The sequence below is a fragment of the Carcharodon carcharias genome, chromosome 34 (genome assembly GCF_017639515.1).
Source record: "Carcharodon carcharias isolate sCarCar2 chromosome 34, sCarCar2.pri, whole genome shotgun sequence".
Lineage (NCBI taxonomy): Eukaryota > Metazoa > Chordata > Chondrichthyes > Lamniformes > Lamnidae > Carcharodon > Carcharodon carcharias.
Window position 1 is genome coordinate 11,998,907 of NC_054500.1, and position 16,951 is coordinate 12,015,857.

Here is a 16,951-nt window from a genome sequence, read left to right on the forward strand (position 1 = left end):
AGAAACTGAACTGGACCAGCCATATCAACACTGTGGCTACAAGAGCAGGTCAGAGACTGAGAATTCTGCAGTGATTAACTCACCTCCTGACTCCCCAGTGCCTGTCTATCATCTGCAAGGTACAAGTCAGGAGTGTGATGGAATACTCTCCACTTGCTTGGATGAGTGCAACTCCATCAACACGCAAGAAGCTCGACTCCATCCAGGACAAAGCAGCCTCCTTGATTGACACCCCTTAAACATTCACTCCGTCCATCACTGACACAGTGGCAGCAGTGTGTACCATCTACAAGATGCACTACGGCAATTCGCTAAGGCTTATTTGACAACACCTTCTAAAACGACGACCTCCACCTCCCAGAAGGACAAGGGCAGCAGCATGAGAACATTACCACCTACAAGTTCCCCTCCAAGCCGCACACCATCTTGACTTGGAACTATATCACTATTCCTTCACTGTCTCTGGATCAAAAACCTGGAATGCCCTCCCTAACAGCACTGTGGGTGTACCTCCATCAGATGAACTGCAGTGGTTAAAGGCAGCAGCTCATCATCACCTTCTCAAGGGTAATTAGGGATGGGCAATAAATTCTGGTGTTGCCAGTGACAATCGCATCCCAAGAACAAATAAAAAATGTGTAGGGTTTCCCTTCAGTGACCAGTGTCTACTCTTTCATCAGTGATATCCACTCTTCTTCCCCTAATCCTTAACCTAGTTAAGATCAACTGACTCAGAACGGACCAGGGTCTGATTCTGAGTTTTTCCTGGTCAGATTGCATCACCACAATTTTCAATAGAAGTGCAAAGTTCTGAAATTAGTCTGTAGTTGATTCTATGACTAGTCACAAGAGATCCCATCTGAAAATTATTGACCAAAACAGCAGACCAAAATTGTTTCTCTCATCAGTCAGAACTACTAACTCTTCAGTGGGAATCTCGCACAGGAGATTGCTGTCTCCTGCCTTACTGAATTAAGTTAATTAATTAACTTGGACCTATCTGTTTAATAAGAGGCTTTCACTGTCAGGGATAGCCCTGTCTTCACAGCTTACATTTCTCCTGGTCCCATAACTAGTTAGGCTGGGAAGTGAGAAAAAAGGCAAAATACACAAAAAGAAAGGTAGATAAAAGAATGGAAAGAGAGAAGAAAGTTGCAAGTTGTTGTTGCATAGTTGTTCGAGCCTAGACTTTACAGGTGAGGAGGTCTCAAATTCCTGAGAGAATCACTGCCATTATTCTATGTAAATTCTGTTGCTGGGTCCCAACTGCTTTAAGAAGGTAAAAGATACCCATCCTTTTGGCCCACTGACAGACGCAGTGGAAACTATCCCCATCAGTACTCGATAAGTAATAAATAATTGAAATGGATTAAAATCAAACTAGCTATATAGCGATAGAATCCCAATCTCAAAGTAATGAGCTCACCCATAACCTTGCTGACCTACATTAGCTCCCAAGCCGGAATCACCTCAAAATTAAAATTCCTGCTCTTATGGTCAAATCACTCCATAGCCTCACCCTTTCCTATCTCTATAACGTTCTCCAACCCTAAAACCCTCCAGGATCTCCAATTCTGACCTCTTGAGCATCTCCGACTTCCTTCACCTCACAAGGGGTGCCGTGCCTTCAGTTGCCTAGGCCATAAGCTCTGGAATTTCCTCCTTAAACGTCTCTGCATCTCTCTCATCCTTTAAGATGCTTCTTCAAATCTACCTTTTTGACCAAGCTTTTGGCCACTGTCTGATATTCCCTTATATGGCTCATTGTGAAATTTGGCTGGTAATGTTACTGTGAAGCATCTTGAAACAGTTGACTCTGCTTAAAGGTGCTATATAAATGTAAGTTGTTGTTGCTGAGTTGCTCAGGTTTAGACTTTGTAGCTGAGGAGGTCTTAAACTCCTCAGTGAATTCCGCCATTATTCTATATAGATTCTGTTGCTGGGCCCCAACTTTTTTAAGAGATTCGTAATCTGCTCTTACCTGATGTAGCTTCCGTAATAAGCGACTATATTTTGATGTGTACAGGATTTCACCATAACGATCTCTTGTTGAATAACTGAAAAGTCATCATCTATTGGAAAAAGAAACAAAATGTAATTGGTTGTGATGGAGACAGAGCTTCAACCTGTATGAAATGAGGATTAAAAATGGATTTAATGATTTGTTGGTGAGATGCAAATGATAAGTTTATTCTAACCCATGTGACAGGAAACTGACGATTTGGGGTTGAACATCACTTTTACATCTGATCCCTATTTTAGCGGAGGAGGTCTTAATTGATTGGTTTATGAGGGGAGCTTCTTCATCATGTCCTTGGGTTAATTCACTCCGCAAACTCTTCCAACAGATCCTTGGCTAATTTTGACTGGATCAGACCTTACACTCACAACCGAACCAAGAGCTGTTAGAAAAATCCCTCCTTCCCCCTCCCCACCATCAACCTTGATGAGACTTGTGTTCTTATCCCCAATCCCCTCTTAATCTGAGACCTAGTCAAAGAGTCTCCCTCATTGCCCATTCTGTTCAACTCACCATTTTAAAGAAATAATTCTTGGGATGTGAGCATCATAGGCAAGGTTAGCATTTATTGCCCATCCCTAATTGCTCTTGACAAAGTGGTGGTAAGGTGCCTTCTTGAACCGCTACAGTCTATGTGGTGTAGATACACCACAGTGCTTATTTCTACAGCCACAGCTGCTAGGCTTGCTAGGCCATTTCAGAGGGCAATTTAGAATCAGCCAATTACTGTGGGTCTGGAGTCATGTGTAGGCCAGACCAGGTAAGGATCCTTCCCAAAAAGACATTAGTGAACAAGATGATAGTTTCATGGTCACCATTATTGAGATGAGCTTTATAATTCAGATTTATTAATTGAATTTAAATTCTACCAGCTGCCATGGTGGGATTTGAATCCATGCCCCCGGTGCATTAGCCTTTGATTACTAGCCCAGTGGCATTATCAACACACCACCGTCTCTCCAAGGGAAAGGAGTATGAAAGGAAGTTTGTCCTGGGGGCTAGTAGACAGATGAGATAAGGCAGAGGCAGCTAATCTGATTGTGTCAATCTTAGTGGCAAAGAAGTTCATGAGCTCCTTGCACTTGCTGTTGGAAGTAAGGATGGAAGGGAAAGGGGAAAGGAGTTTAAAAAGATGGCCTGCAGTTGAGAAAAGAAGCTGGTGGTTATATTTGCATTCCAGGATGATCCTGGAATTTTGAGCAGATTTAGCAGTTGAGAGTAAGACGTAGTGGTGTTTTAAATGATACAGCCAGATCAGGTGGTGGATGGCTAAGCCAGTTGGGCACCATATCCTTTCAAGTCTATGTCCCTTGGACTTAAGTGAGCAGAGGTGAGGCCATACCAGGGGGAATGGCCCAGGTGAGAGAGAGTAATGGCTTTATTGGGAACTAGGACATCAAAAATGGAGGTGAGGGCATGGCTGAGTAAATCAGTAACTCCAGAAATGTTGTGGCAAATGGAGGGACAAAGGCTAGATAGTTGGGATTTTGAAAGTGCAGTTGTAAGTGAATTGGGGATAGCTCTTGCCAGGGACAGATACAGAAGGGGGTAAAGTTGGGGAGCAGAAGACGAATGTGGGTGGTGGGTGATACAAGGTAGTGATCAGAGGTGGCCTTATCTATGATTGAAACTATGGGAGTAGCATGACCATCTGAGATGGCAAGGTCGAGGGGATGGTTGTGAATATGTGTTAGGGAATTTAGACTGAGGGAGAGATTTAGGGAGGATAAGAGGGCAGTGGACTCAGAGAAGAGAGAACATGATGAGTTGGGATGGAGGTTGAAATCACCAAGGATAAGAAGTCATTCAATATATAAGCTGAGAGAGGGAAGAAATCTCGGTGATAAAATTTTTATTGCAGCTGGGAGGGCGATATAGAATGGTGATTTTGAAAGCGACATAAAGGGCTGGAACAAGATGAGATGCTCAAAGGCGAGAAAGTGCCAGAAGAGTAGGGAGTCAGCCCAAGGTGTGATCTGGTGATAAGCATCATTTAACTCCCCTAGCTGCCCTGATGGGATTTGAACTCATTTCTCCATATCATTAGCCTGTGTCTCTTAATTACCAGTTCACTAACATTACCACTGTGCTAATGTCCTGCAGGAAATCATCAATAGCTCTTGATTCACCTGGTTGGTGTTTCCAGCGTGTTAACAATCTCCATAGCAACCATTAACGTTTGAAGATAAATCCAAACACCCAGTAATTAACTGAAAGAACTACGCTACAAAATTTCACATTTTTAAACAAAAACAAACTTTATTTAAAAAATTAAAGAGAGCAAGCTCTACTATGGTTTATAACTTTGTATGCTATGAATTCGGTTTTACTTTTATTTCCTCCCGCAAGAGCCCCCTTATCTTACAAAGCCTTGAAGGTTCAATCACTTCTTCAGTGATCAACCCAAAGGTATGCCACAGCCCTCTGGAATTCATTTTGATTTCTCCATAGCATTCCACCTACTCTTTCATAGGGATCTTTCCATTAGCTTTTGGCTAAGCGATTCTCCAACTTTTCCTTAGAGACTTCATGACTGTAGACTCTTCAGCTCTTTGGCCTGGCTTTAGACAGACACACACTGCTTCTCTCAGTCTGATCCCACAGCTTCAGTACAGCTGCTGATTGCTCAGCTGACTCACAGCTCCTAGCAGATGCTTTCTCTCTGCCTGTACCATGTTGACTTTCTGCCACAAGGCTAACAGCCTTTCACTGTGGGGACCACTGCAGATTTATTTCTCTAGCTTCAAGCTAGGCAAATCTTCCAGCTTCATTTCCCCTCACATGATCTCTAAGTCTCCAAACTGAGGTTGAGCCCCCACCTGTATTCCATGAGGTGAACGATAAAGTTAGTATTTTCTTTGCGTGATTAACATTTATTGCCTTTTGCTCTCTTGACTCAGTGAGCTGCCTTAACCAAACCAAAACTGCGACTACATTCTGTGAGAAACTCTCATAAATGAAACAAAAGAACTCGTTAACCCCACACAGCCCATTTCTATGGCAACGTGACACGCTTTGGGGTGTCCCAGAACAGAAATGAAAACTAGTTATGTTTTACCTTCAACACAACTCTTTGATTATGTGACTCAAATGAATAATTTATATCTCTAATGGATATGATTGCCCTGCATTAGGGTCAAGGTCAATCAAGAAACCCCTATGTTTACAAACAGCCTCCAGCTTCTTTTCATCTGGGAACTACATAAACAATTTAAATATTTTATTGAGACAAGGGTAGACCTGCTGGCTCCATTACAAGCTTAGAGGTGGGTCATTCATTGTTCAAGTTCTTTCTCTACCAATCCTGATAAAAATAAGGTTACCTTTTAAATGTAATTAACCCAGGCTTGTTCAATTTACATTCATTTAAACTGTTGTTAACTAGGTTCTTCATCAGGTTTTCCATTTATCTTACATTTAACACCTTAATTTGCAACTTAAAAGTTATATTTCTAAAATTAAAAAGTTATATGTCTAAAACACATGAATTATGGAATCAGATATTTGCAACAAGAGACACTGTAAACTATTTGAAACTGAGCTTGAAATACCAAACAGAAGAAACATGCCTGCATTTACTTATGATGTCACTACATTTGGCCACCAGAGAAAACAATCACAACTCATGAAATTTCCCCCAATCCTCCCCACCCACCACCCACCCCACACTCCCAAGCACATGGCTCAGGCAATATCAGGCTAACAGCCACCAACCCAGTCCTTGGGATCTCCAGGATGTGTAGATTCTTCAGAAGAAGCAGGTTCAAAGTGAAACACTCCCTCACCATATTCCTTTTTCGATCTTATAGAAACTTCCAATTGTTTGGAAGGGAATAGATTTATACCCACCATGCTACCTAGCATCCCGGTGTAATTTTGGACTTCAGTCATAGGAACATGAGAACAATAGGAGGCTATACAGCCACTTGAATCTGTTCTGTCATTTAATAAGATCATGGGTGATCTGCATCTTAATTTCATCTACTTGCCTTGATTTCACAATCCTTAATGCCCTTGCCTAACAAAAAAATTGATCAATCTCAGTTTTTGAGGAGATTTCTACTACCCTTTCTGCAAAGAAGTGCTTTTGACATCAAGAATGAATGGCCTAACTCTAATTTCAAGGTTATACCCTCTCCCTTTGCCCTGGATTCACTCACCAGAGGAAATACTTTCTAACCACCCTATCAAATCCTTCAGTTATAACCTCAATTAGGGCAACCCTTAATCTTCTATACTCCAGAAAATACAAGCCTAGCCTATGCAACATAAAAACCTAATTATACAACCATATCTAGGCAGATCCCCACAAACAGGACTCAGCTGGCGATAGCCATGGACTCACTCACCAAATGTTCATGCTATCTTCATCTTTTTCAACAACAATGAATCTTTATATAGCACCTTTAATGTAATAAACCATTCCAAGATGCTTCACAGGAGCATTATAGAACCAAGTATGACACCGAACCACATAAGTTGATATTAGGTTAGACGACCAAAAGCTTGGTCAAAGAGGAGTGTCTTAAAGGAGGAAAGTGAGGTAGGCAGACAGAGAGTTGTAGGAAGAGTATTCCAGAGCTTAGAGCTGAAGCAACTGATGACACTGCTGGTGGAGCGATTAAAATCGGCCAGTATTAGAGGAGCACAGATATCTTGGAGGGCTGTGAACCTGGACAAGATTACCGGGATAGGGAGGGGTGAGGCCATGGAGAGATTTGAAATCAAGGTTGAGAATTTTAAAATTAAGATGTTGCTTAACCAGGTGCCACTTTAGTTCAGCGAGCACAGAGGCGATAGGCAATGGGATTTGGTGTGAGGTGAGATGCACGCAGCAGTGTCATGAGGGCTCATGGAGGGGAAGGTTGAATGTGGTAGACCAGTTGGAGTAGCCAAGTCTAGAGGTATTGAAGTCGTGAATGAGGGTTTCAACTGCAGGCAAGCTGAGACAGGGACAAATTCAAAGTACAGAGTTGAAAATAGGAGATCTTAATGATGGCACAAATACGAGGTCAGAAGCTCATTTTGGGGCCAAATGTGAAACCAAGATACAACTACAGGATACAACAACATCTGGGCAAACCCAAGACTTTATGATTAAAAAATAGCAGCACACTCAAAATGGACAGAGTTGCAGCAGCTGGTAATCCCAGAGCCGATGCTGGAGCATGTTACGCCAGTTAACGAATCAGTTTTCCTTTCAGCGTCTGCCCCATCGCAGTGATATAGTGATTATTTTATCAGCCTAGTAATCCAGAGACCTTGAGCAATAGTCCAGGAGAATGTGAACTCAAGTCCTACTGCAGCAGTTTGAGAATTTAAGTGCAGTTGAAAGAAAATAAAAAGTAGCAACATAGATACGAAATTGGCTGAGTGACAGGAAACAAAGAGTAGTGGTTTTTCAGACTGGAGGAAGGTTTATAGTGGAGATCCCCAGGGGTCAGTGATAGGGCCCCTGTTCTTCCTGATTGATACTAATGACTAAGGATAGAGAGCACAATTTCAAAATTTGTGAATAGTACAAAACTTGGAAGTATTGTGAAACCTGAGGAGGATAGTGTAGAAGTTCAAAAGGACAGAGACAGGTTGGTGGAATGGGTGAACAAGTGGCAGATGAAATTTAATGCCGAGAAGTGTGAAGTGATTCATTTTGGTAGGAAGAACACAGAGAGACAATATAAAATAAAGGATATAATTCTAAAGGGAATGCAGGAGCAGAGAAATCTGGATGTGCATGTGAATAAATCATTGAAGTTGGCAGTCAGGTTGATAAAGTGGTTAATAAAGCATTTGGCATCCTGGGCTTTATCAACAGGGACATAGAGTACAAAGCCAGGAAGTTATGTTAAACCTCAGCTGGAGTATTGTATCCAGTTCTGGGCACAACGCTGAAGGCATCAGAGAGGGTACAGAAAAGATTCACAAGAACGGTTTCAGGGACAAGGAACTTGAGTTATGGAGAAAGATCGGAGAAGTTGTGACTGTTCTCCTTGGAGAAGAGATGGTTGAGTTGAGATTTGATAGAGGTGTTCAGAATCATGAGGGGTCTGGACAGAGTGGATAGGGAGAAACTGTTCCCATTGGTGGAAGGATTGAAACTAGAGGGCACAGATTTAAGATAAATGGCAAAAGAAACAATGGTGACAAGAGGGAAAACTTTTTCATGCAGCGAGTGGTTCAGGGCTGGAGTGCACTGCTTGAGAGTTGTGGAGGGTAGATTCAATATCCCTTTCAAAAGGAAATTGGATTGTTATCTGAAAAAGGAAAATTTTGCTAAGGAGAAAGGTGGGGTTGTGGCACTAAATGAATTGTTCCTTCAGAGGGCCAGCACAGACATGACAGGATGAGTGGCCTCCTGTGCTGTACCATTCTAAGATTCTAAATTGATAGACTGTCCAGGTGAACCATGGGCAGTCTATATGAGGCAAATGGCACCAATAATTGGCCATTACAAATACTTTGATTAAATCAAATCAATGTTGGCTATTTGGGGAGAATTCAGTGTGTGTTCTGCACTCCATTAAAAATGTAATTAGGCATAATTAGCTATTGGCTTAGGGAACTAGGTGCTTCAGTGTCACTGTTAATTCATTCATGGGATGTAGGGCATTGGTCCTTCTGGTAGTGAAATAGTTGCTGAGTGACAGAGTTACATGTGTGTACTGATTACTTTTCAGGATAGAATCATAGGTTCATGGAATCTTACAGCACAGGAAGAGGCCATTTGCCCATCGTGCTGGTGTTGGCTCTTTCCAAGAGTTGTTCCATCGAGCCCCAAACCAGCTTTCTCCTCACAATCCTGTTTATTTGTCCTCTTCAAGTACATGCCCTATTATCTTTTGAAATTTCCTATGGAATTTTCTTCAACTGGTGCATTCCATACCTTAATAATCCTCTTGTTGAAAACATTTCTCCTAATTTCCCCTGTGGTTCTTTTGCCAATTATTTTAAACCAATGTTGTCTGGTTACTGACCCGCTTGCCAGAGGAAACAGTATTTCCTGACTTGGCCTCTCAAAACCACTCATAAATTTGAACACAGAGATAAAAACAAAAAAACTGCGGATGCTGGAAATCCAAAACAAAAACAGAATTACCTGGAAAAACTCAGCAGGTCTGGCAGCATCGGCGGAGAAGAAAAGAGTTGACGTTTCGAGTCCTCATGACCCTTCGACAGAATTTGAACATCTCTATTAGATCTTCCCTTAACCTTCTCTGCACTAAAGAGAACAACCCCAGGTTCTTCAATCTTTGCACATATCTGAAATCCGTCATCCCAAGAATCATCCTGGTAAACCTCCTTTGTACAGTCTCCAAGCCCTGACATCCTTCTGAAAGTCCAGTGCAGAGAACTGTACATGAAACTCCAACCTGGGCCCAATCAGTGATTTGTAAAGTTTTAGAATGATTTCCTTGTTTTTATATTCTATGTCCCTATTTACAAGTGCAAGTATCCAATATGATTTCTTAACTGCCTCATGAAATTGAACTGCCACCTTCAAAGATGTTTGAATGTGTACACCCAGGTGCCTATGTTCCTGTGCCCCTATCAAAATATTGGTGTCTCGCTTCACACTTATGTCATTAAATTGAATCTGCCATATGTCTATCTATTTCGCCACTCGATGCTGTCACTGTTTATTACATTGCCAAGGTTTGTATCATCTTCTAACTTCAAAGTTGTACTCCTTGTACCCAAATCCAGATCATTTATATGTAACAAACAAAGCAATGCCCCTGACAGTCTGGGGTCCCCATTTCATACTTCTCTCCAGCCAGAAAGTAAGATTTCATTGTATCTTTTCATATGAACACCATCTAGGTTTACTTGCTGCTGTGTGTGACACTTGTGAAAGGGCAGAGCACCAAAGATAGTACGTGTTGGTGGTCAGTGTGATGAACAAAAGTCTCATTTATTGAGCGCTGTCACACTCTGTGGGCAGCCTGTTTCAGCAGCAGAAGAGCTGGTCCGTCATGGAACATAAGAAACAGGAGCATGAATAAGCTTTACAGCCTCTCGAGCTTTCCCTGACATTCAATAAGACCATCACTAATATACAAATCAACTCCACTTTCCTGCTCTATCTTCATATTTCTTGGTTCCCTTAGTGTACAAAAATTTATCAACCTCAGTCTTGAATATATTCAGCAACTGAGTAAACATAGCTCCACATTCTAACCATTCTCTGGAGAAAGAAGTTTCTCCCGAATTCTTTATTGACTTCCTCATTGACTATCTTATATTTATGTTCACTAGTTCTGGAATCTGTGTCTACCCTGTCAAACCATTTCATAATTAGGTCACTGCTCTACCTTATCTTTTCTAGATAAAAGAGTATAATCCTATCCAGTCTTTCCTGATAATGATAACCTCAGTTCTGGTGTCATTCAGGTAAATCTTTTTCGCATCTTATCCAGTGCCTCTTCATTGCTTGTGTATGGAGATTAAAACTGTTCAAGACTTCAAGAGTGGTCATAGAGTAATAGTCCCAGATCTTCCAATTCCAATAGCAGTGAGTGCTGAGATACTGTTGGGGGTGAGGGAGGGGGGTGCCGGGGGAGGGTGGGGATGTTGCTTTGCCATCGCAAGTTCAGGGGAGCCAATTTATGCTAGAACCAGAAACTCAGAAATTCCACAGAAATGACTCCGGGGAGCTCTTGCTGATGGTTCCCCCCAGGACTTGTAAACACATAAACTTGGGCATTTTGCCTTAAACTTAACCTGACTTTTACACTAATTTACTTAGAGCTGTTCCTAGCAGATGTAACAGGAGCGCGGCTCTATGTAAATCATGTGGAGTGTCAAATAAGTACTCCAGCCCAACAATATTTTAAAAAATTCATTCATAGGATGTAGGTGTCGCTGGCTAGGCCAGCATTTATTGCCCACCCCTAATTGCCATTGAGAAGGTGCTGGTGAGCTGCCTTCTTCAACCGCTGCAGTCCATGGTGTAGATACACCCACAGTGCTGTTATTGAGGGAGTTCCAGGATTTTGACCCAGCGACAGTAAAGGAGCGGCGATATCTTTCCAAGTCATGATGGTGAGTGACTTGGAGGGGAACATGTTCCCATGCCTCTGCTGCCCTTGTCCTTCTAGGTGATAGAGGTCACAGGTGCTGTCGAAGGAGACTTGGTGAGTCGCTGCAATGCATCTTGTAGATGGTGCACACTGCTGCCACTATGTGTCGGTGGTGGAGGGAGTGAATGTTTAAGGTGGTGGATTGAGTGCCAGTCAAGCAGGCTGCTTTGTCCTGGATGGTGTTGGGCATCTTGAGTGTTGTGGGAGCTGCAATCAACTAGGAAAGTGGAGAGTATTCCATCACAGTCCTGACTTGTGCCTTGTAGGTGGTGGACAGGCTTTGGAGAGTCAGGAGGTGAGATACTTTCTACAGAATTCCCAGCCACTGACCTGCTTTTGTAGCCACAGAATTTATATGGATGGTCCAGTTCAATTTCTGGTCAATGGTAAGCATGATACTGCACAGCCCCTGCTAACACAGCTCACCCCCAGTCCTGACACTGCTAACCCCTCAACACTGCTTGCGGCCTTCCTGACACTGCCCACCCCCTCAATGTAGATCACCCACTCCCCTGCACTGCCTGACAATGCTCACCCACCCCCACTGCACCTGCTTGACGCAGCTCACCTCCCCCACAACGCTGCTCACAACCCTCCTGACACTGCTCATCCCAACCAACATTGCTCACCCCACTCTGCCTCTCCTGGCTGACTTCCAGAATTCCTGGCCCTTTAGTCCGACCAATGTCGGAACAGAGTCGGCAGCGTTGGCTGTGTGGGAGGTGGGGGATAGCAATCTCGGATGGCAGGGTGAGCAGTCATAGGGGAGGGGTGTGCTGTGTCAGAAGGGGGTGCGAACAGTGTACAGCAGGAGTTAAGCTGCATTGGGAGGAGTGTGAACTCTATCACCAGGAGTGAGCTGTGTCAGGGATGTGAGTGGGGGGCGAGCATTATTGGGGTACAGGGGGCTGAGCATTGTCAGGGGGTGCCAGGGAAGGGGGGGTGGTGGAGGGGGGTGAACTCTGTCGGGGAGTTGAGCATTATTGGGTCTGCTGGAGGGTGACCATTGTGGTGAGTGCAGGGTGGGAGGTGAGCTGTGTCGGGGGCTGGGGGTGGTGAACAATGTTGGGAATAAACTCTGCAAGTTAGTGAACTGAAAACAGACCTTAAGTGGCTCCTTAGACAGTACTTAGCAAACCCATGACCACTACCATCTTGAAGGACAAGGGCAGCAGATGCATGAGAACCCTAACGCCTGGAAGACCCCTCCAAGCCACTTACCACCCTGATTTGGAAATATATCGCCGTTCCTTCACTGTCTCTGGGTTAAAATCCTGGAACTCCCTCACTAACAGCACTGTGGGTGTACCTACACCACATGGACTGCAGCGGTTCAAGAAGGCAGCTCACCACCACCTTCTCAAGGGGCAATTAGGGATGGATGATAAATGCCGGCCTAGCCAGCGACGCCCACATCCCATGAATGAATTTTTAAAAGTTCATGATGAAAATGAGGGCGTGACTTTGCTATAGTTACACTTCAGCACTGGGCTTCCCAAAACAGCCAACTTGTCCCAACTCATCACTGGATCCAAGCCTGAGCCAGAACAGAAAGATCTTTAAAAAAGTAAAAGGGCAGCTTTAAGCTTGGCTAGTGGTCCACTCTGCTGCTGATTGGAAGATTTGGACCATAGAGTCATTACGGCACAGAAGGAGGCCAATTGTGCCCATCAAGTTCATGCTGGTTTGTCATGGGGCAATCCTGTCAGTGCCATTCCCCTGTTCTATCTGCATTACCCTGCAAGTTTATTTGTTTCAAGTGCCTGTCCAATTTCCTTTTGAAATTAATGATCGCCTTCACTTCCACCACCCTCATGAGCAGCAAGTTCCAGGTCATTACCATGCATTGTGGGAAAAAGTTCTCCCTCAAATCCCCTTGCATCTCTTGCCCATCACCTTAAATCTGTGTCCCCTAGACCGTGTACCATCAGCAAATGGAAACGGTTTTTCCTTGTCTACCTTATCCAAACCTGTCCAGCCTAACATTGTAGCTAAAAGTTTTCATCCCAGGAAGCATTTTGGCTAATCTCCTCTACACCCTCTCAAGGAACCTTCTTGAAGTGTGGTGACCAGAACAGGCCACAACGCTCTAGTCGTGGGTCTAACCAGTAACCACAGCTTTAAAAAGGCTAAGCATAGCTTTCCTGCTTTTGTATGTACTATCTCTATTTATGAAGCCCAAGAGCCCAAAAGTTTAATTGCTAACTGCACTCTCAATATGGCCTGCCACCTTCAAACGTCTATACATATATGCCCACAGGTCCCACTGTTGCTGCGCAATCTTCAGAACTGTGCCATTAGGTCTATATTGCCTTTCCCTATCTCTTCTGACAGAATGGATCAGCTCACACTTCACTGCATTAAATTCCATCTGCACTTGTCTGTCCATTCCACTAGCACACCTATGTTCTGTTGCAATTGATTAGTATCATCCTCACTGTTTACTACTCCTCCAGGTTTGCTATCATTGGCAAACTTTGAAATTTTTCTCTGTAACCCAAAATTGAAGTCATTTATTTGTAGCAAAAAAAAACAGCAGTCTAACCAATGTTCTATACAAGTTTAAGATAACTTCCTGCATTTCAATTCTATCCAACTAGAAATGAACTTCAATGCTTTCTTCATATTTTTATGGCTCCTTTTAATGATTGTGAATCCCTACCCCCAGATCACTTTGCTCCACTACTCCATTTAGACTCTTATTTTCTAAAGAGTATGTGGCCTCCTCAATCTTTCTGCCAAAATGCTGCACCTCACACTTATCTGTATTGAAATTCATTTGCCACTTATTTTGCAGGTTTATTAATGTCTTCCCGCATTCTGCCTCCATCTTCCTGAGTATTATTGGCTCTCCGATTGTATTACATGCAAATTTTGAAATTGCGCTTCCGATTACCAAGTCAAGATCTTTTATTTAAATGCTGAACAAGAGATGATCCATCTCGGCCTCCTCTGGAGGTCCCCAGCATCACAGATGCCAGTCTTCAGCCAATTCGATTCACTCCGCGTGATATCAAGAAACGCATGGAGGTACTGGATACTGCAAAGGCTATGGGTCCTGACAATATTCCGGCAATAGTACTGAAGACTTGTGCTCCAGAACTTGCTGCACCCCTAGCCAAACTGTTCCAGTACAGCTACAACATTGGCATCTATCTGGCAATTTGGAAAATTTCCCAGGTATGTCCTGTACACAAAAAGCAGGACAAATGCAACCCGGCCAGTTACCACCCCGTCAATCTATTTTCCATCATCAGTAAAATGATGGAAGGGGTCATCAACAGTGCTATCAAGCGGCACTTGCTTAGCAATAATCTGTTCACTGATGCTCAGTTTGTGTTTCGCCAAGGCCACTCAACTCCTGATCTCATTACAGCCTTGATTCAATCATGGACAAAGGAGCTGAACTTCAGAGGTGAGGTGAGAGTGACTGCCCCTGAGGCCACATTTGACTGAGTGTGGCATCAAGGAGCCCTTGTAAAACTGGGGTCAATGGGAATCATGGGGAAAACTCAGCACTGGTTGGAGTCATACCTAGCTCAAAGGAAGATGGTTGTGGTTGTTAGAGATCAATCATTTCAGTTCCAAGACATCACTACAGGAGTTCCTCAGGGTAGTATCATAGGCCCAACCATCTTCAGCTGCTTCATCAATGACCTTCCTTCCATTATAAGGTCAGAAATGGGGAACTTCACTGATGATTGCACAATGTTCAGCACCATTTGTGACTTCTCAGATACTGAAGTTGTCCATGTCCAAATGCAGCAAGGCCTGGACGATATCCAGGCTTGGGCAGACAAGTGGCAAGTAACATTTGTGCCACACAATTGCTAAGCAATGACTGTCTGCAAGAGAGAATCTAACCATCACCCTTGACATTCAGTGGCATTACCATCACTAAAACCCCAATCTCAACATCCATTGACCAGAAATTGAACTGGACCACACATATAAATACTGTGGCTACAAGAGCAGGTCAGAGGCTAGGAATCCTGCAGCAAGTAACTCACCTCCTGATTCCCAAAAGCCTGTCTAACATCTACAAGGCACAAGTCAGGATTGTGATTGAATACTCTCCACTTGCCTGGTGAGTGCAGCTCCAACAACACTCAAGAAGCTTCCAGGACAACCATCCAGGATAAAGCAGCCCACTTGATTGGCATCCCATCCACAAACATTCACTCCCTCCACTACTGACACACAGTGTGTACCATCTATAAGATGCACTGCAGGAACTCACCAAACCTCCTTAGACAGCACCCTCCAAACCCACGACCACTACCACCTAGAAAAACAAAGGCAGCAGACAGATGGGAACATGGGAACACCACGATCTGGAAATTCCCCTCCAAGTCACTCACCATCCTGACATGGAAATAGATCGCCATTCCTTCACTGTCACTGGGTCAAAACCCTGGAACTCCATCCCTAACAGCCTCCACCACATGGAGTGCAGCAGTTCAAGAAGGCAGCTCACCACCACCTTCTCAAGGGAAATTAGGGACAGGCAATAAACGCTGGCCCAGCCAGCGATGCCCACATCCCATGAATAAAATAAACCATTAGTGACCCCAACATTGATTCCTGTGGAACACCCTTTCCCACCTTCTGCCATCTACCTTTAACCCCCTACCCTGTGTTCTATTTTGCAGCCAGTTTACTATCATTCTGCTACTTGTCCGCTGACTCCACATGTTCTAAGCTTGTTCATGAGTTTACTTATCAAAGACCTTTTGAAACTTTTAAGGGAAATATAATAGAGTAATATACTTATCTACTCTTTCAGTGGACAAATCATAACACCAATACACCCATTTTAAAAGGGGGGCAGAGTAAAAAGTGACCATGAAACTTTCAACTATGAAGATGGTCATAAAAACCCAACTGGTTCACCAGTGTCCATGTAGGGAAACAAATGTGACTTTCTTACCCTGTCTGACCTATTTGTGACTTCAATATTATGCTTAGCTGCCCTCTGAAGTGGTTACTCAGTTGTATCAAACTGGATTACAGAGGACCAAGAAGGCAGCATTCAGGGCAACAAGGGACAGTCAATAAATGTCAGCCTTGCTAGAATGCTCGCTCCCGAAAATGTAAGTGAATTTTCCTGAAGGCATTGAGCCCTCCAGAGGTGCTGCCTTCTAGGAGGTTGGATAACCTCTGGTGCCTAGACCTTGATGCTATCAACTGACTCAATATAGACCAGGAGTCAACCCTGGGATCTTCCTGCTAAATGTGACTCAATACCACACTAGATGACACATTTCCCCATCAAGGAAGAGGGGGGTGGAGGCAATGTTTCAATTTGAAAGGAAAAGTTACAGATATAAGCCACTTTACGGGATGGTGCCATCGATAACATTGCTACAGCAACTCCTTCCTGTGAGAAGTCGCTTGCTCTCATTTTGGCAACTCTGGCCCTTTAAGAACCAGAACACTGAAGCTCTTGGCACTTCAGAAAGTGTGAAACAGCTCTCAGTAGCACTATCTTATTCAGTAATAATCACCACTACAACAACAGCTCGCATTTTTCTAGCACCTTCAAAGTAGCAAAACACCCCAAGGTGCAGTGTCATCAAACAGAATTTGAAAGTACGCCACTTAAAGAGATAGCTAGACATAAGCTTGGTCAAGGAGGTAGGTTTTAAGAAACACCTTAAAAGGAGGAGATCCTAAATGTAATGATGTGGAGAGGTTTGGGGAAGGAATTTCAGAGTTTAGGGCCCAGGTAGCTGAAGGTTTGGCCACCAAATGGTGGAGCGATAAAAATCACAAATGAATATGAGGCCAGAATCAGAGGGACCCAGAGACTTCAGAATGTTGTAGAGATCGTGGAGATTATAGAAAATGG

General features: G+C 43.5%; 1 protein-coding gene across 2 annotated transcripts in view; it reads right to left on the bottom strand.

The window, feature by feature from the left end:
* Positions 1-16,951, bottom strand: part of LOC121272609 (mitogen-activated protein kinase kinase kinase kinase 5-like) — a 156,051-nt gene that overhangs the window by 101,033 nt on the left and 38,067 nt on the right. For both annotated transcript variants that reach the window (XM_041179283.1, XM_041179282.1), the window contains exon 3: positions 1,982-2,072. In XM_041179283.1, coding sequence (XP_041035217.1) covers positions 1,982-2,072 — 91 coding nt within the window. The remainder of the gene's footprint in view (positions 1-1,981; positions 2,073-16,951) is intronic.